The sequence below is a fragment of the Atractosteus spatula genome, chromosome 24, assembly GCF_055471065.1.
Source record: "Atractosteus spatula isolate fAtrSpa1 chromosome 24, fAtrSpa1.hap1, whole genome shotgun sequence".
NCBI classification, from domain to species: Eukaryota; Metazoa; Chordata; class Actinopteri; order Semionotiformes; family Lepisosteidae; genus Atractosteus; species Atractosteus spatula.
In genome coordinates this window covers 10,235,007-10,257,622 of record NC_142729.1, presented here as the reverse complement: position 1 = coordinate 10,257,622, position 22,616 = coordinate 10,235,007, and the positions used below count along the sequence as shown (strand labels likewise).

Here is a 22,616-nt window from a genome sequence, read left to right as displayed (position 1 = left end):
TTAGTGGGACCAGTTCAGAGACCTCACCCTGCAGTCTGTGTGGGTCCTAATGCCCCAGTATAGCAATGGGGACACTATATTGTAAAAAAGCACCATCCTTTGGATGAGATATAAAACTGAGGTCTTGACTCTATGTGGTCATTAAAAATTCCAGGGAGCTTACCTAAAAGAGTATGGGTGTTACTCCCCATATCTTGGCCAAATGTTCCCCCTGTCTTTTGCAATTATGGCCTCCTAATAAATTAATTGGCTTCATCTCACTGTTTTCCTCCTCAATCATAGCTGATCTGTGGTGAGCATACTGGTGCACTTTGACTGCTGTCACATCATCTAACAGGGATGGGGACTACATATCAGAGGGGAGTCCCTATTCCCTGTTATGCACTTTGAGTGGAATGTCATTATCACCATTATTATGATGATAATATATAGTGCATATGGGCTCCAATGAATATGTAGTCTCTTTCTCTCCAAGACCATGGGTCCAAGGTCACTGTCCATCACCCAAAGGAAGATCCTACTATGAGTGACCTGCAGGGTGGGTAACAGGACTATTCCTGATAAAATCCTAAACCTATCACCAACCATTTACACATTAAAAGCTAGGATACAAATCAGACAGATTATGTTATGTTATTTTCTAAGTGAATTCCTGCAATTTTTTTTGGTAGTGTTAATCCATCCTCATACCAATGCAAACAAGACAGCTGAGTACATTATCAGTGTTATTAATAAACTGGATTCCATCTCTGCCGATACCCCAACTATATTTTAGGGCATTTTAATTATTGTCATTGGAAAGTGTTTTACATTATTGCCTGTCTCTCAACTCCTATACAAACCATAAAAAATAGTTTTCAGAAACTATGGCTCTCCCTGGATATACATAATATACATGGGATATAGAAAGTCACCACCCCCTTTCAAAATTTGTACCTTTTGTTGTATGATACTCTGAAAATAAAAACAAATTAAATTAGGCTTGTTCCATTTTTATTTACACACAGTAACCCAAGTTACAAGTAGAAAGACAGGGAAGTCAGCAGAGATGATGTAGCATGGGACAACAAAAGCCGGGAGTGTGGAGGAGGGGAGGAGTAGTAGGGGAGAGGCAGAGTGGGCACTCAGGAGGTGTGAAGTCGAGAGAGGTGAAGAGGAAGGGACAATATCAACATTACTTCTCTCTAATTCTGGTCTTTGGACCTACACTATATGAAACTAATGTTATTTTTCAGAAGGCGTGAGGTCGAAACCTGCAAATGAATAGAAAGGATTAGAAGAAAATGAGTCTATTGAGAGAAGTGGGAAGGTGTGAACCAAGTTTCAGGATAATTTTGGTCTCAGATGTCTTTCTGCCATAAAAGTTAAGAAACCCTTATTTGAGAACAGAGACAGAGAGATCAGTATGATCATGGCCATTAGAGTTGAAATGAGAAACTATGGGCTTGGAGAAATCTTTGATCTTCATGGCCCTAACATGTTCTCTGAAGCAGTCTCTGAGTCTCTTTCCTGTTTCCCCAACATAGATAGCTGGGCATTTTCTGCAAGAGATACAGTAATTAAGGTTGCTGGAGATACAAGATGTCATGTGAGTGATCCGGAATTGTCCTGAGAGGCCTTGAATGAATGTAGTATTAGATATGTATTTCCAGGTGATACAGCGAGTTCTGTTACAGGGGAAAGTGCCTGGTGTGGATGATTGCTGAGGGCAGTGAAGGGAGCTGTGAACAAGAAGTTTAGGCAGATTGGGTGGTCGGCGATAGATGATTGGGCGGTCAGAAAAGAGGGTACCAATGGAGGGATCATCCTGTAAGATTGAAAAGGTGTCGTTAATGATCCTGGGGATAGAAAGTGTGTTAGGAATGGTAGGGAAGCACCAAAGGAATGCAGTTGTGAGACCGGGAGTTCCTGATTGAATTGATGATCTGAGGACTGTTTTTGGCTTGGGTGAGGCCCTGTTGATAACATTGGTGGGGTATCCTCTATTGATGAAAAAAGAGTGTTTTTTGAGTGCTTGATTGTGGAAATCCATGTCATCACTGCAGAGTCATTTTAGTCTGGGGAACTGTGAAAAAAGGGAGAGAGTTTTTAGTGAGTTTGGGGTTAAATGAGCTGTACAGGAGATAGCTGTGTGAATCTGTGGGTTTGTAATAAACCGAAGTAGAGAGTTGTGGATGTTTAATGGATAGGTTTATGTCTAGAAATGGAAGAGAAGTGGAAGATACATTAGCTGTATATTTGAGGAACGAGTGGAAGTTGGTGAAGTGATGCAGGAAGTGCTTTAGCTGGTCATTAGAGCATGTGGCAGCATGGATTCAGTTATCAATGTATCGTCTGTAGAGGTCAGGGACAAAGCCAGTGTAGGATGTGAAGAAGCATTCTTCTACCTAGCCAACAAAATTATTGGCATAGCTAGGTCCCATCCTGGTGCCCGTGGAGACTCCATTAACCTGCTGATAAAAAAAGGTTATTCAATGAGAATGCATTCAATGTGAGGACCGATTCCGCAAGATGTAAGAAAGTGTGGGTGGGTGGATCAAGCACTGAACGTTTGTCCAGAGTGTGCTTGAGGTCTGTAAGATCGTCATTGTGGGGAATCACAGTGTAGAGAGATGTGATGTCCATGGTAAAAATGTAGCATTCTGGGCCCTGAAACTAGAAATCGTTAAAAGCTGGAGGGCATGGTTGGTGTCCTTGATATATAAAGGAAGACCTTCAACCAGCGGTCTCATAAGGCTGTCAAGAAAGGCCGAGAAGATAAGAAGAAAGATGATGGATACCTCTTCTTTTTGGTAGTCAGTAGTAGGATCCTGTTGGAGAGGATGGTAGGCGGAAGTATCAGTTAGTTGTCTGGAGGCTTCATTAATATACAGGTCTTTTTACCACACCACAACAGTTCCTCGTTTGTCCGCTGGTTGGATGACAATATCACCTCTATTGCGGAGACAATAACCCACATTAGCCAAGTAAAAATAAAATTCTAAAAGATTCTGAAAATTAATATTACAACAGTAAAATACCTTATTTGGATAAGTGAACACCCCCCTTACAATTGATTTTGTAAAGTTGCTCAGGTATAACTAATCATCTTACAGATCACACAACAAACTAATTGGATTCCACCTGTGATCAGCTGTGGTGAATTTGATTAGTTCAGAATAAAAGCAGCTGTTTCGAGAGGATTCCACTGCTTGGAAGTGCATTTCAAAGCAAAGAATCCGTTATGGGCGGAAAGGTGCTTTCAGTTGTGGAAAGGCACAAGTCAGGAGATTGGTATAAACAGATTTCAAAGGCTTTAAGTATCTCATGGAGCGCTGTCAAGACCATCATTAAGAAGTTGAAGACGTATGGCACCACAAAGACCTTGCCTAGTTCAGGCCGTCCCTCCAAACTGGATGACCAAGCAAGAAGGAGACTGATCAAGGGGCTACCAAGAGGCCAATGGCAACTTTGTAGGAGCTACAGACCTTTATGGCAAAGACTGGTCATTGTGTGCATGTGACAACAATATCACAAGCGATCCACAAATCTGGCCTGTATGGGAGGGTGGCAAGAAAAAAGCCACTCCTTAAACAAAGCCACATCAAGTTTCGTTTATATTTTGCTTAATAGCACCTTAAAGATTCTGTGTCAGATGAGACCAAAATTGAACCTTTTGGCCGTGACGCAAAATGGTACATCTGACAAAATCTTCTTCGTACAGTACTTTCTGTACTGCTAAAGAAATTCCTGCCAAGAGCTTCCCTGTGTGACCAAATAATAAGCCAGTTGCAGCCACTCAAAACACGTATCATTTCTTCAAAACACACCACCTGTAACGTTGCAGAATATGTTATGTGATTCACTGGCCAAAGATGATTGATAAGTGGCAGTTGAGGTTAGTGAGATAGTTGTTTCATTGAATCTGTTTCCCTACTATGGAATTTTGTAAATAAAGGGACATTTTGGTAACAGATAATTAAAATAACAGAAGCAATGTCATAATATTAATTTAGGAATATAAATATATTATACATACTGTATATTGCTGGTAGTGGTAGCTAAACGTTTAAAAAAATACACAACAATAGATTCTGAATGTCATTAATGTCAGGGAACCAATAGGTAGAATAGGAGGATCCTTATGTGTCACTGTGAATCCTGCAGAATGTGAAGTAGCACAGGGACAATCCAAAACACTTAATCCAGGGGCTTGGTCGATTGGAGAAGCAATGAGTTCGGAAACCATGGAAATCCAAGAAATACAATCTGAAAAACAAAATCCAAAGAGCGCGGTCAAAAAGGCAGGGACAAAGATTAGAAATTAGAAAGGTTAGAAACGCGCACAAGAGAATAGGTCAGGAGGCTTCTCAATAGTGAGCATGGGTTGATGTTTGAGGGAACTTTAAATACTGAAGGGAAAGGGACGTGGTTGGATAATTGGTCTGGGAGTGAGAATTTGTGGAATCTGGTGCATGTGGTAATGTTATGGGTTCAATTAGGAATGAGGTTGTGAAACAGTGGGTTTGGGAATGTAACGGTGTTTGCGAGGGAGAGTGTGGGGCGTGACAGTACCCCCCCTTTAGGGTCAGCTCCTGATGACCCCATGGTGCATTCACGTAAGACGTCATCAATGAGGCTGCGATCCAAAATACTTCCCTCGTAGACCCAGGAATGTTCCTCAGGGCCATAGCCTTTCCAGTCGACAAGAAATTGCTGGCGGCCCCGGAGCGAGTGGGTATTCAAGATCTTATTGACCGTGTAGGAAGGAAGGCCATCGATGAGTCGTGGTGGGGGTGGAGGTGGTCGAGGCTGGGAGAGGGGAGATCTGTGGTAGGGTTTCAGGAGAGAGACATGGAAGGAGGGATGCACCTTGAGAGTTGGAGGAAGGGCGAGGCGAAAGGTTATGGGAGTGAGCTGGGAGAGGATGTGGAAAGGTCCAATATAACGGGGTCCCAATTTATGCGAAGGCTGTCTAAGGGGTAAGTTCCTAGTAGACAACCAGATGAATTGTCCTCGTCATAATCTGGGCATAGGTCATCAATGACGATCTGCGGTGGTCTTCTGTCACAGGGAGGTCTTAAGAAGGGTGGACCTGGAGTGTCTCCAGATTCTCCTGAGGGAGGTGAGGCGTGTCTGGAGGCAGGGAATATCTGAGTCAGGGATAAAGTCCTGGAGAAGGGAGGATTGGTATCCCAGGGAGCAATAAAAGGGGGGACATCCTGGTGGTGGAGGAAGAGAGTTATGGGCGTATTCAGCCCAAGGGAGGAGAGAGACCCAGTCATCTTATGAAGCGGAGACATAAGCTCGGAGGTAAGTAAGAAGGTCCTGGTTGGTTCTTTCTGTAAGCCCATTGGATTTGGGATGATGCCAGACGTGAGAGATGTTGAAGTCCCAAGAGATTTGCAAAAAGCCCTCCAAAATCTCTAAATGAATCAGGGTCCATGATCCGATACGATAACAGCAGGATTGCTGTGAAGTCTGAAGACGTGAAGAATAAAGAGGTCAGCCATGTCTTGAGCAGATGGAAGAGCAGGAAGGGGAATGAAATGAGCCAACTTAGAGAACCTATCTACCACGATCTTGACTCTTTGGGAGAACCATCAGAAAATCCACTGAGATGTGGGATCATGGTCTTCTAGGGATCGGGAGTGGTTGAAGTAGACCGGGCTTCTTGAGATGGGAGGATTTGGTCCAGGCACAGATGGAACAAGCCTGCACATACCCCATAACACCAATGCTCATAGAAGGCCACCAGAAATGTCTACAGACGAATTCCAAGGTATAGTTTGACAAAAGGGTGACCAGCAAAACGTGAATCATAACCCCAATTAAGAACAGTAGAGCGTATGGCGTCAGGAACAGAGATTTTTATGATCAGTAAGAATAGTAAAAGGGTGTAGGGCCCCCTCCAACCAGTGTCTCCATTCCTCCAGGATGAGTTTGATAGCCAGGAGTTCTCGATCTCAGTCGTAATAATTGGATTCGGCCCGAGACAACTTTTTGGAAAAAATGGTGCAGGGGTGGAGGATACCCTTGTCTCTATGAGGTTGGGAAAATATGGCGCCGAATCCATTGGCTGAAGCATCCACCTACAGAACAAATGGAAGGTTGGGATCCAGGTGATGGAGGAGGGGGGCTGTAGTGAACAGTCTTTACCTTGATCAGCATCTTTTCGGGTCAGGGCGGTAATAGGGGAGACAACAGAGCTGAAATTCCTTATAAAATGGCTGTAAAAATTGGCAAACCCCAGGAACCGTTGAATTTGTTTTAGATTCTGGGGAGTTGGCCAGTTCTGTATGGAGTCGGTCTTGGCAGGGTCAATTTCAATGCCCAGGGGTGTGATGATGTAGCCAAGGAAGTGGATTCTGGAAACATGGAAAGTACACTTTTCCAGTTTGGCGTAGAGTTTGTTCTGTATCAAAACGGTGAAGCACCTCATACACATGAAAGACATGCTCCTGGAGACTGTGGGAAAATATCAGAATATCATCCAGGTATAACAGGACATATTTAGGTAAGACATCCCTAAAGGTGTCATTGATGAAATCCTGAAAGACAGCGGGAGCATTAACCAGTCCAAATGGCATTACTTGTTATTCATAATGACCGTGGGTAGTAATGAATGCCGTCTTCCATTCGTCACCCTCCTGAATGCAGATTAGATTATAAGCACTGCAGAGATCCAATTTAGGAAAAATAGCGGCGCCCCGGAGTGATTCCAAAGCCAATGAAATCAGAGCAAGGGGATAACTGTTATAGTTATATTGTTTAGACCGCGATAATCAATACAAAGTCTGAGAGATCCGTATTTCTTTTTTTTTAACAAAGAAGAAACCGGCACAGGCAGGTGAGGAAGAGGGGCGGATGAAACCAGATTCCAAGGATTCTTGAATATAGTCCTCCATAGCCCGAGTTTATTCATGGGAGAGTGAATAGACATGGCCTTTAGGGGGAAGAACCCCTGGAATTAGGTCTATAGGGCAATTAGACGGGCGATGAGGAGGGAGGGATAGATCCTTCTGTTTACTGAAGGCTAGGTGTAGATCTGAGTAGTGGAAAGGAATTTCAGAGAGGCTATCTTGAGAAATACAGGAAATGGAAAGTTTCCGAGGGAGTTGACAACAATGAAAAAGACTGTGGGATCCCCAGGCTGTGAATTCCCTTTGTGACCAGGAAATGTGTGGGTTGTGTGTCTGTAACCAAGGGAAACCAAGAACCAGTGGGTGAGAAGGGGATTGGATGATAAGAAAGTGAATCACTTCCTGGTGGGTGGCGCCGATGTGGAGAGTGAGGGGAGGGGTCTGCAACTTCACTAGACCAGGGGAGAGAGGGGAACCATCAAGAGTGAGGAGCCGAATGGGAGGGGTGCCCAGAAACCAGGGAATGTTCCAGGACGAAGTGAGTCCGGAGTCCAGGAAGTTCTCTATGGAGCCTGAATCGACAGAAGCAGAGAGAGAGAGATCTGTCCTGTAGTCCATGACAAGGTGGCTGGGAGACAAAGTTCGGACACAGAAGAGGAACACGAAGTGACACTGGCCGTAGCTGTGGGTGGATAGGAATGGGCAGGGCAACTGGGGCAGGAAGGTTGGAGGTGATCAGGGGAACCGCAGTAAAGACAGCGCTCCTCACAGTCGGCAATCTCTCTCCTCAGAGGTCACTCTATGGAAGGAAGGCAGTTGAGAGGGTGCGGGAGGGGTTCGATTGTCGGATCTCCACTGTTGAAGCCTGATCTCTAATTCAAATACTCGTGAGATGAAGGCTTCAAGTAACGGGAAGTCCAGGGGCAGGTGCACCACGTGATCCTTGAGTTAATCTCATAATTCAAGGCGGAACTGGTGAAAAAGAGCATTGTGATTCCAAGAGAGTTGAGCACACAGAAAACGGTATTCTGAGGCGTAGTCCTGAAAAGAGCGAGATCCTTGAGTGAGGTAAGTGAGACGTGCAGCAATAAGGTGGTGAGAGTGAAATTGCCCAAAGTCTGATTGTAGAGCCGTTTGAAAAAGGTGGATGTTATCAGTCTCAGGAGTGTTCTGAGAGAGGAGATGTGCGGCCCAATCCAGAGCTTGTCCAGTGAGGTAAGAAACAATTAAAGCCATTCTCTCTCTATCCGTGGGGAAGCAGTCTGGGCAGATGTGGAAAGCCATCCAACATTGAGTCAGAAAGCTCTGACAATTGGAGGAGTCCCCGGCAAATGTTTCTGGGGCAGGAGGGGGAGAGGATTAACAGGTGCTTGAATCGGGGGTACAAGAATAGGAGCTGCAGGTTGGGGAGGCGGTGCTCGTGCAACGTGGTCTTCTAATTGCTGGACTGCAGCAGTTAGCTGGCCCAGGGTCTGGGAGTGTTCTTGGAGAATATTCCATTGATCGTTCTGGTCCGCTGGATCAATTTTAATAAGGCTCATTATTCTGTCGGGGAACCGATAGGTAGAATAGGAGGATCCTTATGTGTAACCATAAATCCTGCAGAATGTGGAGTACCTCGGGATCAATCCAAAACACGTAATCCAGGGGCTTGGTTGATTGGAGAAGCAATGAGTCCGGTAACCAGGGAAATCCAAGAAATACAATCCAAAAAATAAAATCCAAAGAGCGTTGTCAAAAAGGCAGGAGCAAAGATTAGGAACCGGGAGATCAGTTTAAAAGGTTAGAAACGCGCACAAAAGAATACTTCTGGAGGCTTGTCAATAGTAAGCATGGGTTGATGTGAGCGAACTTTAAATACTGAAGGGAAAGGGGCGTGGTTGGATAATTGGTCTGGGAGTGAGAATTTGTGGAATCTGGTGAATGTGGGAATGTAATGGATTCCCACATTCACCAGATTAATCCATATAAATATATGGATATATAATATGCATAAATAAATAAATTCATATAGCTAGTAGTTGTACTGTATTCTACTTTCTTCATTAACATCTGCAAAAAAACTAAGTAGGTCACACCCCTACCTTAACAAAACCAGTAATTAAGGTGACACTTTCACATTCCCCAACTCTATGCCTTGCAATAACAAACTGAAGTCGCAAGAAGTCTTTTAAATAAAAGTCATTCTAAACAAGAAAGTTTTGAGTCTAGATTTCAACTAAGGTGTTTCTCTGATATCTTCAGGCTAAAGAAACCTGCTATTAATAAAATATATGCCTTGCGACATTTCTCAAAAAGTCAGGAACAGAGTAAAATCCTCTAGTCTGGATGACAGACGCACCACCAATTACCTCTACACAGCAATAATACAAAGGACCACTAAAATCTAATACAAACCCAAGTGCACGTACGTACCAAGGAAAAACATACTGGCTCCACATAACATCAAAGATCCCTGACAAGCCTCCAATTATATTACATCCCCACCTAGTTACAGCAAGGTAAAAATGGGGAGCAACATAAAAGCCGGATATAACTAACACACACACAAACTGAATAATAATACAAATGTGTATTTGCAAGAATAGCAATTTTAAACATTTAAATGTATTTGCAAGATAAAGATCACAGTAATACACCATTATAATAAAACTAACACTCTATGGGGGATGCTGCCCACTTACTCACTTTACCAAAAACCTATGGGTCCAACTTCACGTACTGTAGCTAATTTCCAACTGGATACAATTTGATGTTGCCTTGCCTGAAATATCCCAATATACATATACTTTTGTCAAGATATTTACTAAATGTATCTGGCTCAGTAATCTCTGCGTTAAATAGCGCCCTGGTGCTCACTGAATCTTAACACTCTCAGTCAAAACAAAAAATGTGATCTAATATGTATGCATGAAATACAGTAGGGTCAATAAATTTTTAAAAATATTTCAGATTTGTTTAAAAAATTGTAACTGTTAATTCAATGACAAATTCAATTGCAATTATCTCACAGTAAAGTAATATGCAAACTATATTTACATTTCCGATAATTGTACATATCATATAAATGATACAGTATGTCAAATATTAATATTAATAATAAAGTAATAACATAAATAAACCTCCAGACCAACAATCTCCAGAATTCTCAGAAATATTAAAATCTTAAATATAATCTTTCCCCTATAATTAAATGAATGTGCATTCATTATATTAAATTAATACATATTTATTAATTGTGTACGCTTGTATTAATTTTATATATCACAGTATAATAAATATTCTGTTTACATTTATGATCTGTTAAGCTAAAAGTGGTATTGGGATCATATGTTAAATTGAAAAAGGGAGACATTAACTTCAGCTTCAACCCCTACCACCAGTACAGACTGCAAAAAATGTTATATCCAGCCAAAAGTGTGCAGTACTTCAGAGGCATTTGTAAGTTAATGAGAGTCTGCAGCAATCCTGGTCCTCTGTCAATGTTAGTGGTTTTATAAGAAACTGAATTCCAATAAGATTAACTACAGAATGCCTTCTTTTTCTGTTTCAGATAAATGAAACAAATTGAAAGTCAAATCAGTCATGATCTCAGAGTTTAATAAGTGATCACATGGGTCTAAAACATTTCTCATTACAAGACCGACAAAGAAGCAGACCTTATGTTTAGATCAGATATCACAGTAAGTGTCGGAGCTGTTCAATATTTATGATTTCCCTGAGAGAAGGGTCGAACAGAGGTAGTAAAGCCATCCTTATGTTACACAAACTCATCTGCCAACACAGCCGCTTGTAAGAGCAAGGTAACCTTTTTCTCATTGAAATAAGCCACAATAAAGTCAGGCAGACAGATTTTAAATTCTTCAAGCAAAATTAACTGTTTAAGTTTGTTAAAATCAGCTTTCCAAACACTACATGACTTCTCAAAAGGTACCCTTTTCTCTTGTGAAAACTCAACAAAGGTTTGATTTTTTAATGGTTTCAAAACCTTTGACAGTATACCTCAGGGACACACTCTTAGTATAATCAAAACAGAACACCTGCTGGGCACAACGTGATCAGAAATAACTTTAAAAGGTTTCAGATTTGTTTTAAGATTTTTATCTGTTGTAACTGTTATTTATTCTTGGAATAGTCTGTGTAACATATTCTTAAGTCATACTGTTAGACCAAATACTGCAATGAAGAAAAATCATACACAGGACTTCCTCCTTCTAAATCAGGATTTTTTAAGTTATTAAAGTGCTTTTTCACAACTTGCAGTGGGGGGTGTAAATGTAACAGAATGTAATGTAGTTTTAAAATGTGAATCGTTTTAAATTGTTTCAAATGTGAATCATGACGTCATGTCCACTGATATACAGAAACAGTAGCATACACGTACCTGTACAGACAATGAACTGCAGTGTGATCAGTATACTGTATAAATATACTGTATATACAGTAAGATATTGTATGTTTTTAAAGCCACTACAGTACAGTATTGTGATTTTTTTTTTTATAATCAAAATTTTACAAGTAAAACTGTTTCCTGATTACCTGTTACTGAAATTTGCAGTGGGGCTGTACATATAACAGATTGTAATGTAGTTTTAAAATGCTCATGTGAATCATACATGAGAATAAAGACTACAAATCCTGGTGTGAATGTTTTTGGTGTAACGTGTTTAAAACATTTTATATTAAAAAAAACATTTTTTCAAGACAACAAGCTGAGAGAGTAAGTAAAGTACAGAATTCTACCAGAGATATTCTTTCTGAAACAGTTTGTTCAGGACAAACTGTTGCCGAACGAAGGGTGTTCTCCCCACTTCTCCCTCTTGCGTGTGGATTCAAGCAGCAGATGACTGGGTATACTTTTTTTAAAGAAATTTTAACGCATTCAGCATGCTGCTAATTTCCTTGCAGAGTTGTCTTCAGCAGTGATAGGGAAGCTCTCTCCTCTCTCTCTGCCTAGTACATGACTAGCACAGAGCAGGTGCCAAGTTAGACCATGGACCAACTGAGCCAGCTGTTCTCAAAAGGAACTTCATGAACCAATGAAACATAATAATTTACAGTCTTCCACAAATTCTAGATATACTATATATATTTTATTGATTTAACTCATGTATAAGAGATACAGGGCAATCTATTTGTGAAATGACCTGTTGTGATAGAGATGGCTGACCATTCACTCACAGATTAGTGGAGAGGAGATAATAGCTTCAGAGTTAAAATACATCAACTACAAAGTGTTAACAGTTGTAATAAAAAAACTTTCTTAGTGTACTCTTTCAAGTGCTTATTGTTGCAGTAAATTAAAATTAAAATCAAAACCCTTACATCACTACATGTCATGTGAACTTTGACCTTAGGAAAGTGAGGCTGCATCAAGGAGAGTCAAAAGACAAGATTTACAATATTCCAAGAAAAGATAAAAGGGAAACTAGTAACTAGTTTAACGTTTTTTAAGACTATTTTATCTTCTAAGGTGTGTCAAACTGCATTGGTTTTTCATGTTCTACAGTATATTATCCCCATGTAAAACTTCACTTAAACATATGTTTTTTTAAAACATGTTTTTGTTGGTTATTACATTTCAAGGAGAGGAAGATTTGTATATTTGAATGTATTGTTATTGTGTTATTATTGTAAGTAGCAAATAATTGTTAAATATTTGTTAAATTGTACACAGTGGCTGGAAGAAAAACAAATTCCTCTTCTGTAACATGGAGTAAGAGTAAAGATAAAGAGGATCGACCCCTTTCAATCCCTTGGTTGTGATTCAACTTCATTTTAAATCATCTGTGCTGCTAAAATGCAATGCAGAGGAATGTGGGGAAAAGGAAACTGCAGTGAGGCCAGTGCTTGAGGAGCTCCTGTTCATCTGAATTTCGATACCCCATAAATACAGACTGATATATGTACAGGAGTATTTACAAGCCTCTTCATATAAGTCTGGTATAGTGCAAAAATACAGATGCGGCCGTTCAAAATGCGCGCGGTACAAACCCGTACCTCACGCAATTACCCACAAGTCACTGCGTTGTACCGCTGTAAGTGATTGGCTGGCCAAAATCACAGACAGGGGCACTGGTGGTACATTGGTCATTAGTGAAAAGATTTAATCATTTAATCTCTTTGCTGTGCATGTTTTAATCCACATAGTATTGAACAATTATATGGAATTTTACAACTAAAGGGAAATTTTAGTAGCTGAGCATAAAAAGAAGAGGAGCATAATGCATCTGATGGCCATAAATGATATGAATTTAGGAACATAAACATATTATGTAAACTGTATATTGCTGGTATTGGTAGTTTACAGAACAAATACACACTAGTATTCCACTTTCTTCCTAAACATTTTAAGCATCAAAGTCTAACGTGGTTATTTTGAAAACGTTTTTACTTACTCCTGCTGACTATAATAAGTTTATATACTTTGTAAAAAGTTATAATGTTTTACCCTTTTCTGTGAATACACTCATTATCGGAGTAACCAAAAGCATACTTTTAGAATTTGATTAATTGGGAATATAATATGGAATTGCGTATCTAAAGAAATTAATAATGATATAATTATATTAATGTACTGTAGCTCAAATTATCACAATAGTACACTTTCTTTGGATATGTGTGCTTCCGTTTCACTCCTTTCTATGTGATAATGTCTGTGGTGTGATGGCTTAAGTGTGTACCTTATATGTCTGGGGTCGGAGGATCTAACCCAGCTATTGCTATGAGTTTTCTTTTAACAAATAAACATTTCTTTGAAAAACTAGAATAACAAATATTATGGACACTATATTGACATTTTTTATATTTCTAAATATCACAACATGTTCGAAGCTAAGTCATTTATTAATAACAATGAATAATTTAAAACTGCTACTGATATTATTACTGATAATAAACATTATCGACAGTATATTAAATTTGTTGGTATTTTATGGTAAGTTAAGCGAGTTCAGTGATTACCATTTTCCATGAATACTTTCGCTCGTTATCACAGTAAAAGAAACTCATACTTTTGAGAATTTAATTATTAGGGAATATAATATGGAATCACGTATCTAAAGAAATTCTAACAATATTAATTTAAGGATCTAAATACTGTATATGTATTTATATAGCTGGTAGTATTACTGTATTCCACTTTCTTTGTAAACACGTTTAATTAACACCCGAATTGCAGCGGGTGAGAAAGAGACGGAAAAAGTGAATCCTGTTTTTTATGGTCTGTAGCTCAAATCCTGCTTAACTAAAAATTAGACACAAGAGGAGTATTATTGGAAAATGTTGTGAGGCTAAAGAAATTAATAACGATATTAATTTAAAGATCTAAATATATTGTAACGCATATGGCCGACATTAAAGGTTGTGCGAGCCTACTTACCAGCGTGGTGACATCACTGCCTTTCCCTGTGAATAGCAGATAGATCTCCCTTTAGCTCAGCTGGCTGGTTCCCTATTGAGTAACATCGGAGGCCTGGATTGGAGTCCCCAGCGGTATAATATATTCTACTTTCTTTGTAAACATGTTTTATTTTTAATTTGACTCATTCCGTGTGATGAAACATGATTTTGACATGCAAGTGTGAAGGTGTGCAGTTCTGAAGTTAACAGCTACAGATTTAAAAGGTTATTCATAATATCTTCAGTGTCGCATTAACATTGGAATGTTCTTCCAAGTGTAAAAAGAGGCGATACACAACGTGTCTCCTCTATAAATTTTCAGTTTACAGACCAAGATCATTTATTATGAATAATGTCTTCTGTATCTCATTAAAATTGGAACACTTTTGACAGTTGTAAATCCACCTATTTTCTAACCGCTTTATCCAGGACAGGTAACAGTTTCACGCCTCCCCCTTCCCTCTGCCTGTCTGACCTTTTTTAACCCTTCTGTGCCTAAAACGCAGCAGGTGAGAAAAGAGACAGAAAAAAGTGAATCCTGTTTCCTCACAAAACAAATCCTCACAAAACGTTCCAAGTTAAGTGAGTTAAGTGATTACCATTTTCCGTGAATATTTGCACTCGTTATCGCAATAAAAGAAACTCATACTTTTCAGAATTTAATTATTTAAGCAATAAGGCACGAGAGGACATGCTATATCGTGGATATAGTCACAGTTAAAAGTCATTGTTAGGGTTACCCTTTTAACTGTGACTATATCCACAATATAGCACAAGCCTCGAGTGCCTTATTTCTTTTATAAAACGGTCCCCAAATATGCGATTGCTGTATAGAATTAATTTTAATTTTAAAAATTTATTTAACACAACAATTAAGCTGTTTACGTTCCTCCACCTGAGAATATAGTCCCTCGTTGCTACGCAATGCAAAAACACAGCCACAGGTAAGATTAACTAGCGAAGAGAGGACATTAGCTAGCCAATATGATAAATACAGGGGAAAAAAGCAATTGGGAAAAAAAACCTGCAAATCTGTTCTGCATACCAGGAAGAGAACAGAATATGAATTCAAAACGTGTGTTGTCTTTATGATATTCATGTATTTTAAACATTTAATTAAGAAGAAAAAAAACTTACAGCGTACACAAAGATTCTAAGCTAATCATGAGGAAGAAAAATCACCCGTTTTTAATGCATAAAAAGTGGTTATTAACTATCGAAACCTGTTTTTATAGATTTAAAAGTCATGGAATGCCTAAGTTAAGCAGGAACACATAATTATATCTCATTTTTTATTTCTTTTTTAAAAATTGAAAAAATCGTTTGCCCAGCCTAAGAGGGGGGGTGCTCTCATTGACAGCTGACACTCCTCCATACATTTAAGTAAAAAAATAATAATGTCAATGTAAACTTCATATTTACAATTTGTTGTTAATAAAAATGTTAAGTTCTCTAAAGCTTTCTCAGTCAAGTACGAGAATTCACCTAGGGAGCTGTGTAAACATGTGTAGGCAGAAAAAAATAAGCTAAAAGGGAAGAAAACGCTTTCAGAGTAGACAGTGTTTCAGGGGTGAAGAATACAGATCACTAATTCCATTTCAGCCTAAACCTGTCCCCACACACCCTGCCCCCACTGTGATTAGAATATACACAAAGCACTGACAGCTTTACAGTAGATGATCAGGTGTTTCGCAGACGTAGGCATAGCACATAATTCAGGCTTTATGAACTCACATCTGGGATTTGATTAATTAAAAATAAGTTAATATATATGTATAAACATATACAGTATTTAGATCCCTAAATTAATATTGTTATAATTTCTTTAGATATGTGATTCCATATTATTATTATTCCATATCCATATATTTTCTCTAATAATTAAATTCTGAAAAGTATGAGTTTCTTTTATTGTGATAACGAGTGAAAGTATTCATGGAATATGGTAATCACTTAACTCACTTAACATTGAATGTTTTGTTATATTTAGAAATATTAATTTCTTTAGATACACGATTCCATATTATATTCCCTATTAATCAAAGGAAGAAAATGGAATACTGGTGTGTATTTTCTTTAAACTACCAATACCAGCCATATACAGTTTACATAATATGTTTATGTTCCTAAATGAATATCGTTTATGAGCATGTGAAAGGCATGGTGAATCAGAGATTCTCAAAACTTACTTTGTATGATTGGAAATGAATATGTGATCGGATCAATTGTGGTGTTACTTTTTGTCAATGAAAAAATAAAGTATTTTCGTTTACAAAGACGGTTACAAAGAAAGTGGACCATGGTTATACTTTGAGCTTACAGTCTGTCCAAGGTCATTAATTATTTATACTATTAGTAATATCCACGTAAAGACTTTGATGCATAACATATTTCTGCATAATTACAATATTTATGATAAAGGTGGTAGGTTGTGCACTTTTGTCCAACTCGGCAATCTTGCTTTTATAAAATATACTGACTTTTTAATGTTTAATGATTAACATGCTGTAATACACAGTTTGAAATTATTAAAAGTCTAAAGAGATAACAACTTAAATTCTTAATTGTAAAACGATTATCCTTTAGTAGTGACCAGGATTTAAAACCATGCATTTTCTGGCAACAGTTCAAATGCTGTACATGAGAGGTTAAACTTTATTAGCTCCACCTGGCAGTGATTCCGGATCCTATTATCATAACTGTGGTATTATACGGTTTGACGTGATATGACGCGATATGACATGTTGTGATGCGACACGCCCACCCCGTTTTACAGCAGCGTACCCCGCTCATTTTGAACGGCTGCATCTGTATAGAGAGAAATCCTTAAATTCATGGTTTTGCAACAATCTCAGACAATCTGATTCTTTACCATCAATCTGTAGTTCTGTAGTATACAAAAAAAAGATACAAAACTGTGATGTTTTCCAGTCACTCTAAGGCTGTCGTGATTTTATTTCTGTTTTTTAGGACTTGATAAACCATGGAGGGAAACGCACTGGAGCAAACAGTAAGTATTTTAAAACACAGCATGAAACCCACATCACACTATACAGTATCTTCCAATATGAAGCTACAAGAATTAGATGTGGGCTGTTCAATACAGTCCTGGGGGGCTGCTGTGTTTGTATGTCCCTAACAAGCTGGAAGAACTTGATCAGTCAGTCACAATTAAGACAACAATCAGTATTAAATTGTTAAGAGCTGAGCTGGAATTAAATCTATAGATTATATATCCTGTATGTACTGTACCTCGTGCTCCAAGACAATAATGGAATACCTCTGCATTAGAAAAATAAACTGCAGACTCTGATTTCACATTCTTTAAGTTCTAATGTTTTTGAACATACATTCAATTTTTTATGTTTACAGTACGTGAGCCTTCTTACTCCAAAAAGCTCATGTCTCAGTCCTGCTATCCCACTACAGGAGTATAGTTTTGGCCATTTTCTGTTTGTGGAATACTTCTCAGTTACAGCTCACGCAGACCCACTTGCTGGGTTACTCAATATAAACAAGATAAAACATAATTACATGAAGAAATGGTTTTATTTAAGGGAGGCACTGTACAGTAGTTCAGTGTTTAGCATTGCTGCCTTGCAGTGCTGGGACAGTGGGTTCACTCCATGTTCACGTAGGTTTCCACTGGGTGCTCTGGTTTCCCAAAATCCAAAAACGTGCTGGTAGTTTAATTGTCTTTAATTGTCAATTGTGCCCATTGCTTGCCAAGGCCAGTACGAGTGATACTCTATTGAATAAAGCGTTTAGAAAAATGATGGATGGATGGATTATGTAGTTTCTGTTGTTTGGACGCAACAATACTGATAGGACTGCTATAACTTCAGCACTTAACTGTCTGAATCTTCCTCAATTATCAAGGGTAACAGCCCCTCAAGATGTGTTGCAAGTATTTTTTTAAAGAACCTTGTCCACATTTAACAATGCAATTAAACTGTAAGAGGCACATTTTTCGGGACACTTCACTCTCTCATTTATGATGGGATGACAACAGGTTATTTTCAAATGAAATATTAAATAAAATTTATAAGGGTTACAGTAGTGGTCCAGAAATTGTTTATAGAACTGACTGCTGAGCCCATCAAGACAAGGTATCTTCCCAGTTTGCATACATTTAAGACAATTATACACTTCAGATTTAGAGATTTGAGCATTAAAGGGCAGATTTCTGGTCAGGTGAGATATCTAGAAGATCAAGGTTAGAGAAAAAAGCCTCCATTAATTTTAGCATTTGTCAGACACATATGATTTATAAAGATTTGTAAAGAAGGTCTTAAAAGTTTCCTTAATAATTTTAAGTCCTTCTTCCATCAATAACTGAGGAAATAGTTTAAGAGTCCTCCCTCTATTTGGTAAGATAAACTAAATATTTCCCAGGTTTGTCATCTTGTTCAAATATCCTTTGCTTGGAAAATTTCATTTTCTTTCTCCATTCTGTTTCAAATCGGATCTTTTTGTGTTCTTTGTGGCATTCTGGCAGTTTATTATAAAATATTATTCCAGGCTTATATCAAAGTATCTTACAGAAAGAATTATCACAATTATCACAATTTTGGTAGATACTGTAGTTTTGGAAAGACCAATGAAATGATCCAGAGCTCAACAGGAATCGACTGTCCTCTAAGCTGCCATCATGGATCCCCTCCTCACCCTTTTTTTTATTTTCAGCTTTTCTTGACGAGGGTCACTGCATTAAGCACACAGTTTAATTTTCACTTCAAAACACTATATATGTACAATCTGCCATTCTTAAAAAGTTGAGCTCTGAATCTATTGGAAGAATACAAAAACTGCAAAAGATCAAAGAAAAGATGTAGACTAACATACCAACTTAGAATAATAGTAATCCATAAAAATCAGATAAAGAATGGGTCTGATGCAAATACAGTACATATTAACAGAGATGTTCGCATATACTTTACAAACCAAAAAAATATGATTGTATATAATTGTTTAGTACAGTGAGCTCTTGGTACAATATAATAATATTGTAGAAAATCATAGTGTACAAGTGTAAAAACGTAAACATTGCCTTTTATCTTGTACTTTAGCCATATGCCATGCTGTTTTTGACAGAAGAGTGTAGGAACACAACAATATTGATCTAGAAAGAATAAATGTCTTTTGTTTTGTGATGCATCCCTTCTTGTTTGCAGGGAGAAAGAAAGACTGATGAAAGAAATAAGGACCTTAACACCAAGATACAAAGAAGCAGAAGAATTAAGAATCATGATGACGGGGCAGATCAGGTCTGGAAAGTCCAGTTACATCAATACAGTTGATTCTGTCTTTCAAGATCATTTGACAAGCAGGGCCTTGCCTGGTGAAGCTGCACACAGTCATACCAAGAAGGTTGGTAGCCATCTATAGAGTGAGCTGATTTAACTGGAGATGAATTATTTGATATATCATTTATAAACCATTTGCATTGCTCACAAATGTAACTTAGTTGTGATAATACATTGCAAACTCTACAATGACATTGCAGCTGTTAATGTCATGAATTGTAACCACCAAGTGTAGGAAAAGCTTTTGCTATATCAACAAGAAATTATGAGGGTGCTCGGATCCTCTTTCCCACATCAGGTTCTTTTTATCTTCCAGAACCACTGGCATGCCCACAGACAGTGTGACCTACATCCTATATAATATCCAAGTTATTTACAGTATAGATGCAGCCACTCAGGACTGCTTCTTTAAATACACTTTCTATGGAATTTTGTAACTAAAGGACATTTTGATAGCTGACAATAAAAGTAACATCTCTGAACATCCTAAAAGATATTAATTTAGGAGTATAAATATATTATACATATTGTATATGGCTGTTAGTGGTGGCTAAAAGCAAAACATACACAACAGTATTCCACTTTCTTCATAAACATTTTTTGCATTTTTTTCATAAACGTTTTGAGGTGCAAATTCTGATTATATTAAGTTTATATACTTCATAAAAAGCTATATATGTTTTAACCTTTTCTATGAATACTCACTGTTGTTATTGTTGTAAAAAAAGTTGTAGTACTTTTAAAGTTCGCAATTAAAATAGGTAATGTTAACATGGAATCATGTAACTGAAGATATTTTGGTAACTGAAAATTAAAATCGTTTCCTAATGTCATTAATGATATTAATTTATGGACCTAAATATTTTTGTACAGCTGGTAGTAGTACTATATTCCTCTTTCGTAGTAAACAACTGCATCATTTTTTATGGTTATTCTGGAAACATTTTGACATGTCCATTTTAACTTGTTACAACTGACGCTTAAGTATATTGGTAAAATGGGTGCTGTCACGCAGAAGGTCTGATGCTTGATTCCTGGTCAGAGAACAAGTTTTATTTCTAACAAATAAAGAATCCTTCTCTAAAAATAAAATAGTGAATTATAATTTCACTATATTGACGTTTTTTAAAATTATTTTTATATATCACTACATGTTCAATATTAAAATAATAAGACATTTTTGCTAAACAAGATGAAATATTACCACTTTGTATCCTGATCATAAGATTTTAGAAATAAAACAGGGCTGGACATGGTTAGTTGTGGGGTGCTTTTATTATGCAAATTAAATTAATTAGTACACATTTTGATAACACTACAAATAACAGAGCTGATTTTTTCAAAATATGTTCCTAGGCTGCCTAAACAACCAAACAAGTAAAGAAACAGAAACTGTGCAGGAACAAATAGATGAGGAGCCAAAGGATAGGCACCAGTATATGAAATTCAGAGACAATGAACAGGCCATCAGGAACCGTAAACACAATCTAAAGAGAAGTAACACAAGAAGGAGGGAAATGGAAGCTAGGAATAACCAGGAGAAAACAATAAGAAACCAAGAACAAGGGAATAAACAATGACTGGAAGAGAACAGAAATAGATAACAAACATCATACCAGAATCAAGAAAATCAGATAAGTGAGGTCCATAACTCTAACCAGAGATATACAAGACTGAGTACTGAAGGGAATGAGAGCCCAGTTTATATAGAGCTGAGGAGGGGAGGCGTTGGTCCCTAGGTACAGATGCAGCCATTCAAAGTGCGCGTCACAGACACGTACCGCAGGTGACGTCGCTCAGTATGACGCAAGATGACGCGTGGCACCGCAGTAAGTGATTGGTTGACCAACAGGGGCACTCGTGGTTCGTTGGTCTGTCGTAGAAAGACTTACAGTAAACGTCTTTGCTGTGCCCGTTGTAGATATTGAATTTTACCACTGAAGGGAAATCTTAGTAGCTGAGCATAAAAAGAATAGGAGCATACTGTAACGCGTGTGAAGGCCATAAACGATATTAATTTTGGAACATAAACATACAGTATATAGCTGGTCTTGGTACTTTAAAGAAAAAAATACACACCAGTATTCCATTTCTCCCTAAACATTTTAAGCTTTGAAGTCTTTAACTAACGTGATACCGGAGTCAACAAGCATACTTTTAGAATTTGATTAAAAGGGAATATATTATGGAATCGCGTATCTCAAGAATTTAATAACGGTATGATTATATCCGTGTACTGCGGCAGGGCTGTGTAGGGCTGTTTCGCCTGCCTGTTCATGCGAGCTGTGTTGTAGCCGACTGGTCTAGGTGCGTGACTAGCATCTGGTAGGTTGTGTGTTCAAATCCAGCTGGTACCGGACTTTTCTTTTAACAAACATTTCTTCGAAAAAATAGAATAGCGATATTATGGACAATCAATTGACTTTTATATTTCAAAATATCGCAACATGATCGATATTTGCGATATTTTGAACATATCTTCCCTTCTGACAGCGGTTCCTCCTTCTATTGTGTGTGTGTGTGTGTGCAACAGAGTAAATTTTTATAGAGAAATGGAGGCTGGACAGTATGCGTTACAATATAAACATTTATATTGATTTAAATCGTGTTCTGATTTAAATCGCAAACGCGTGTTTAATTATGTGTTTTTTAATCATAATCAGGCTAATGCATTTCTACATTTTCTGTATGAACCAGCTTAGAGGTTCATACAGAAAGACAGCTTGTGTTTAAATTGAGTGTAAGGTAATTTATGCTTCTAAAGTCATGGTCAGCATTTATTATCGTACTGTGCTGTAAACTTTTTCTGTGCCTAGTCACATTATTTTATAGCGTTTTTATTGCGTTATTAAATCTGGTGGCGCTGTGTGTTACAGTAGTTTCGTGACTCCCATGTCACATGGTCAGTGATTGAATCCCATAGAACTATGACTTTATTTTTTAACAAACATTTCTTTGAAAAAATGAAACGTTTCCCTTGGTCAGAGATTAAATAAAACCTCACTCGCACCAAACAAATTTATATTTCTAAATATCACAAAATACGTTCATTGTCTTCCAATCGAGT

At 38.0% G+C, this 22,616-nt stretch overlaps 1 protein-coding gene across 1 annotated transcript in view; it reads left to right on the top strand.

Moving 5' to 3' along the window:
• LOC148815875 (interferon-induced protein 44-like) overlaps window positions 1–22,616 on the top strand; it is a 48,926-nt gene that overhangs the window by 2,723 nt on the left and 23,587 nt on the right. Inside the window, exons 3-4 of the mRNA XM_088904676.1 lie at window positions 17,214–17,253; window positions 19,418–19,613. Coding sequence (XP_088760802.1) covers window positions 17,214–17,253; window positions 19,418–19,613 — 236 coding nt within the window. The remainder of the gene's footprint in view (window positions 1–17,213; window positions 17,254–19,417; window positions 19,614–22,616) is intronic.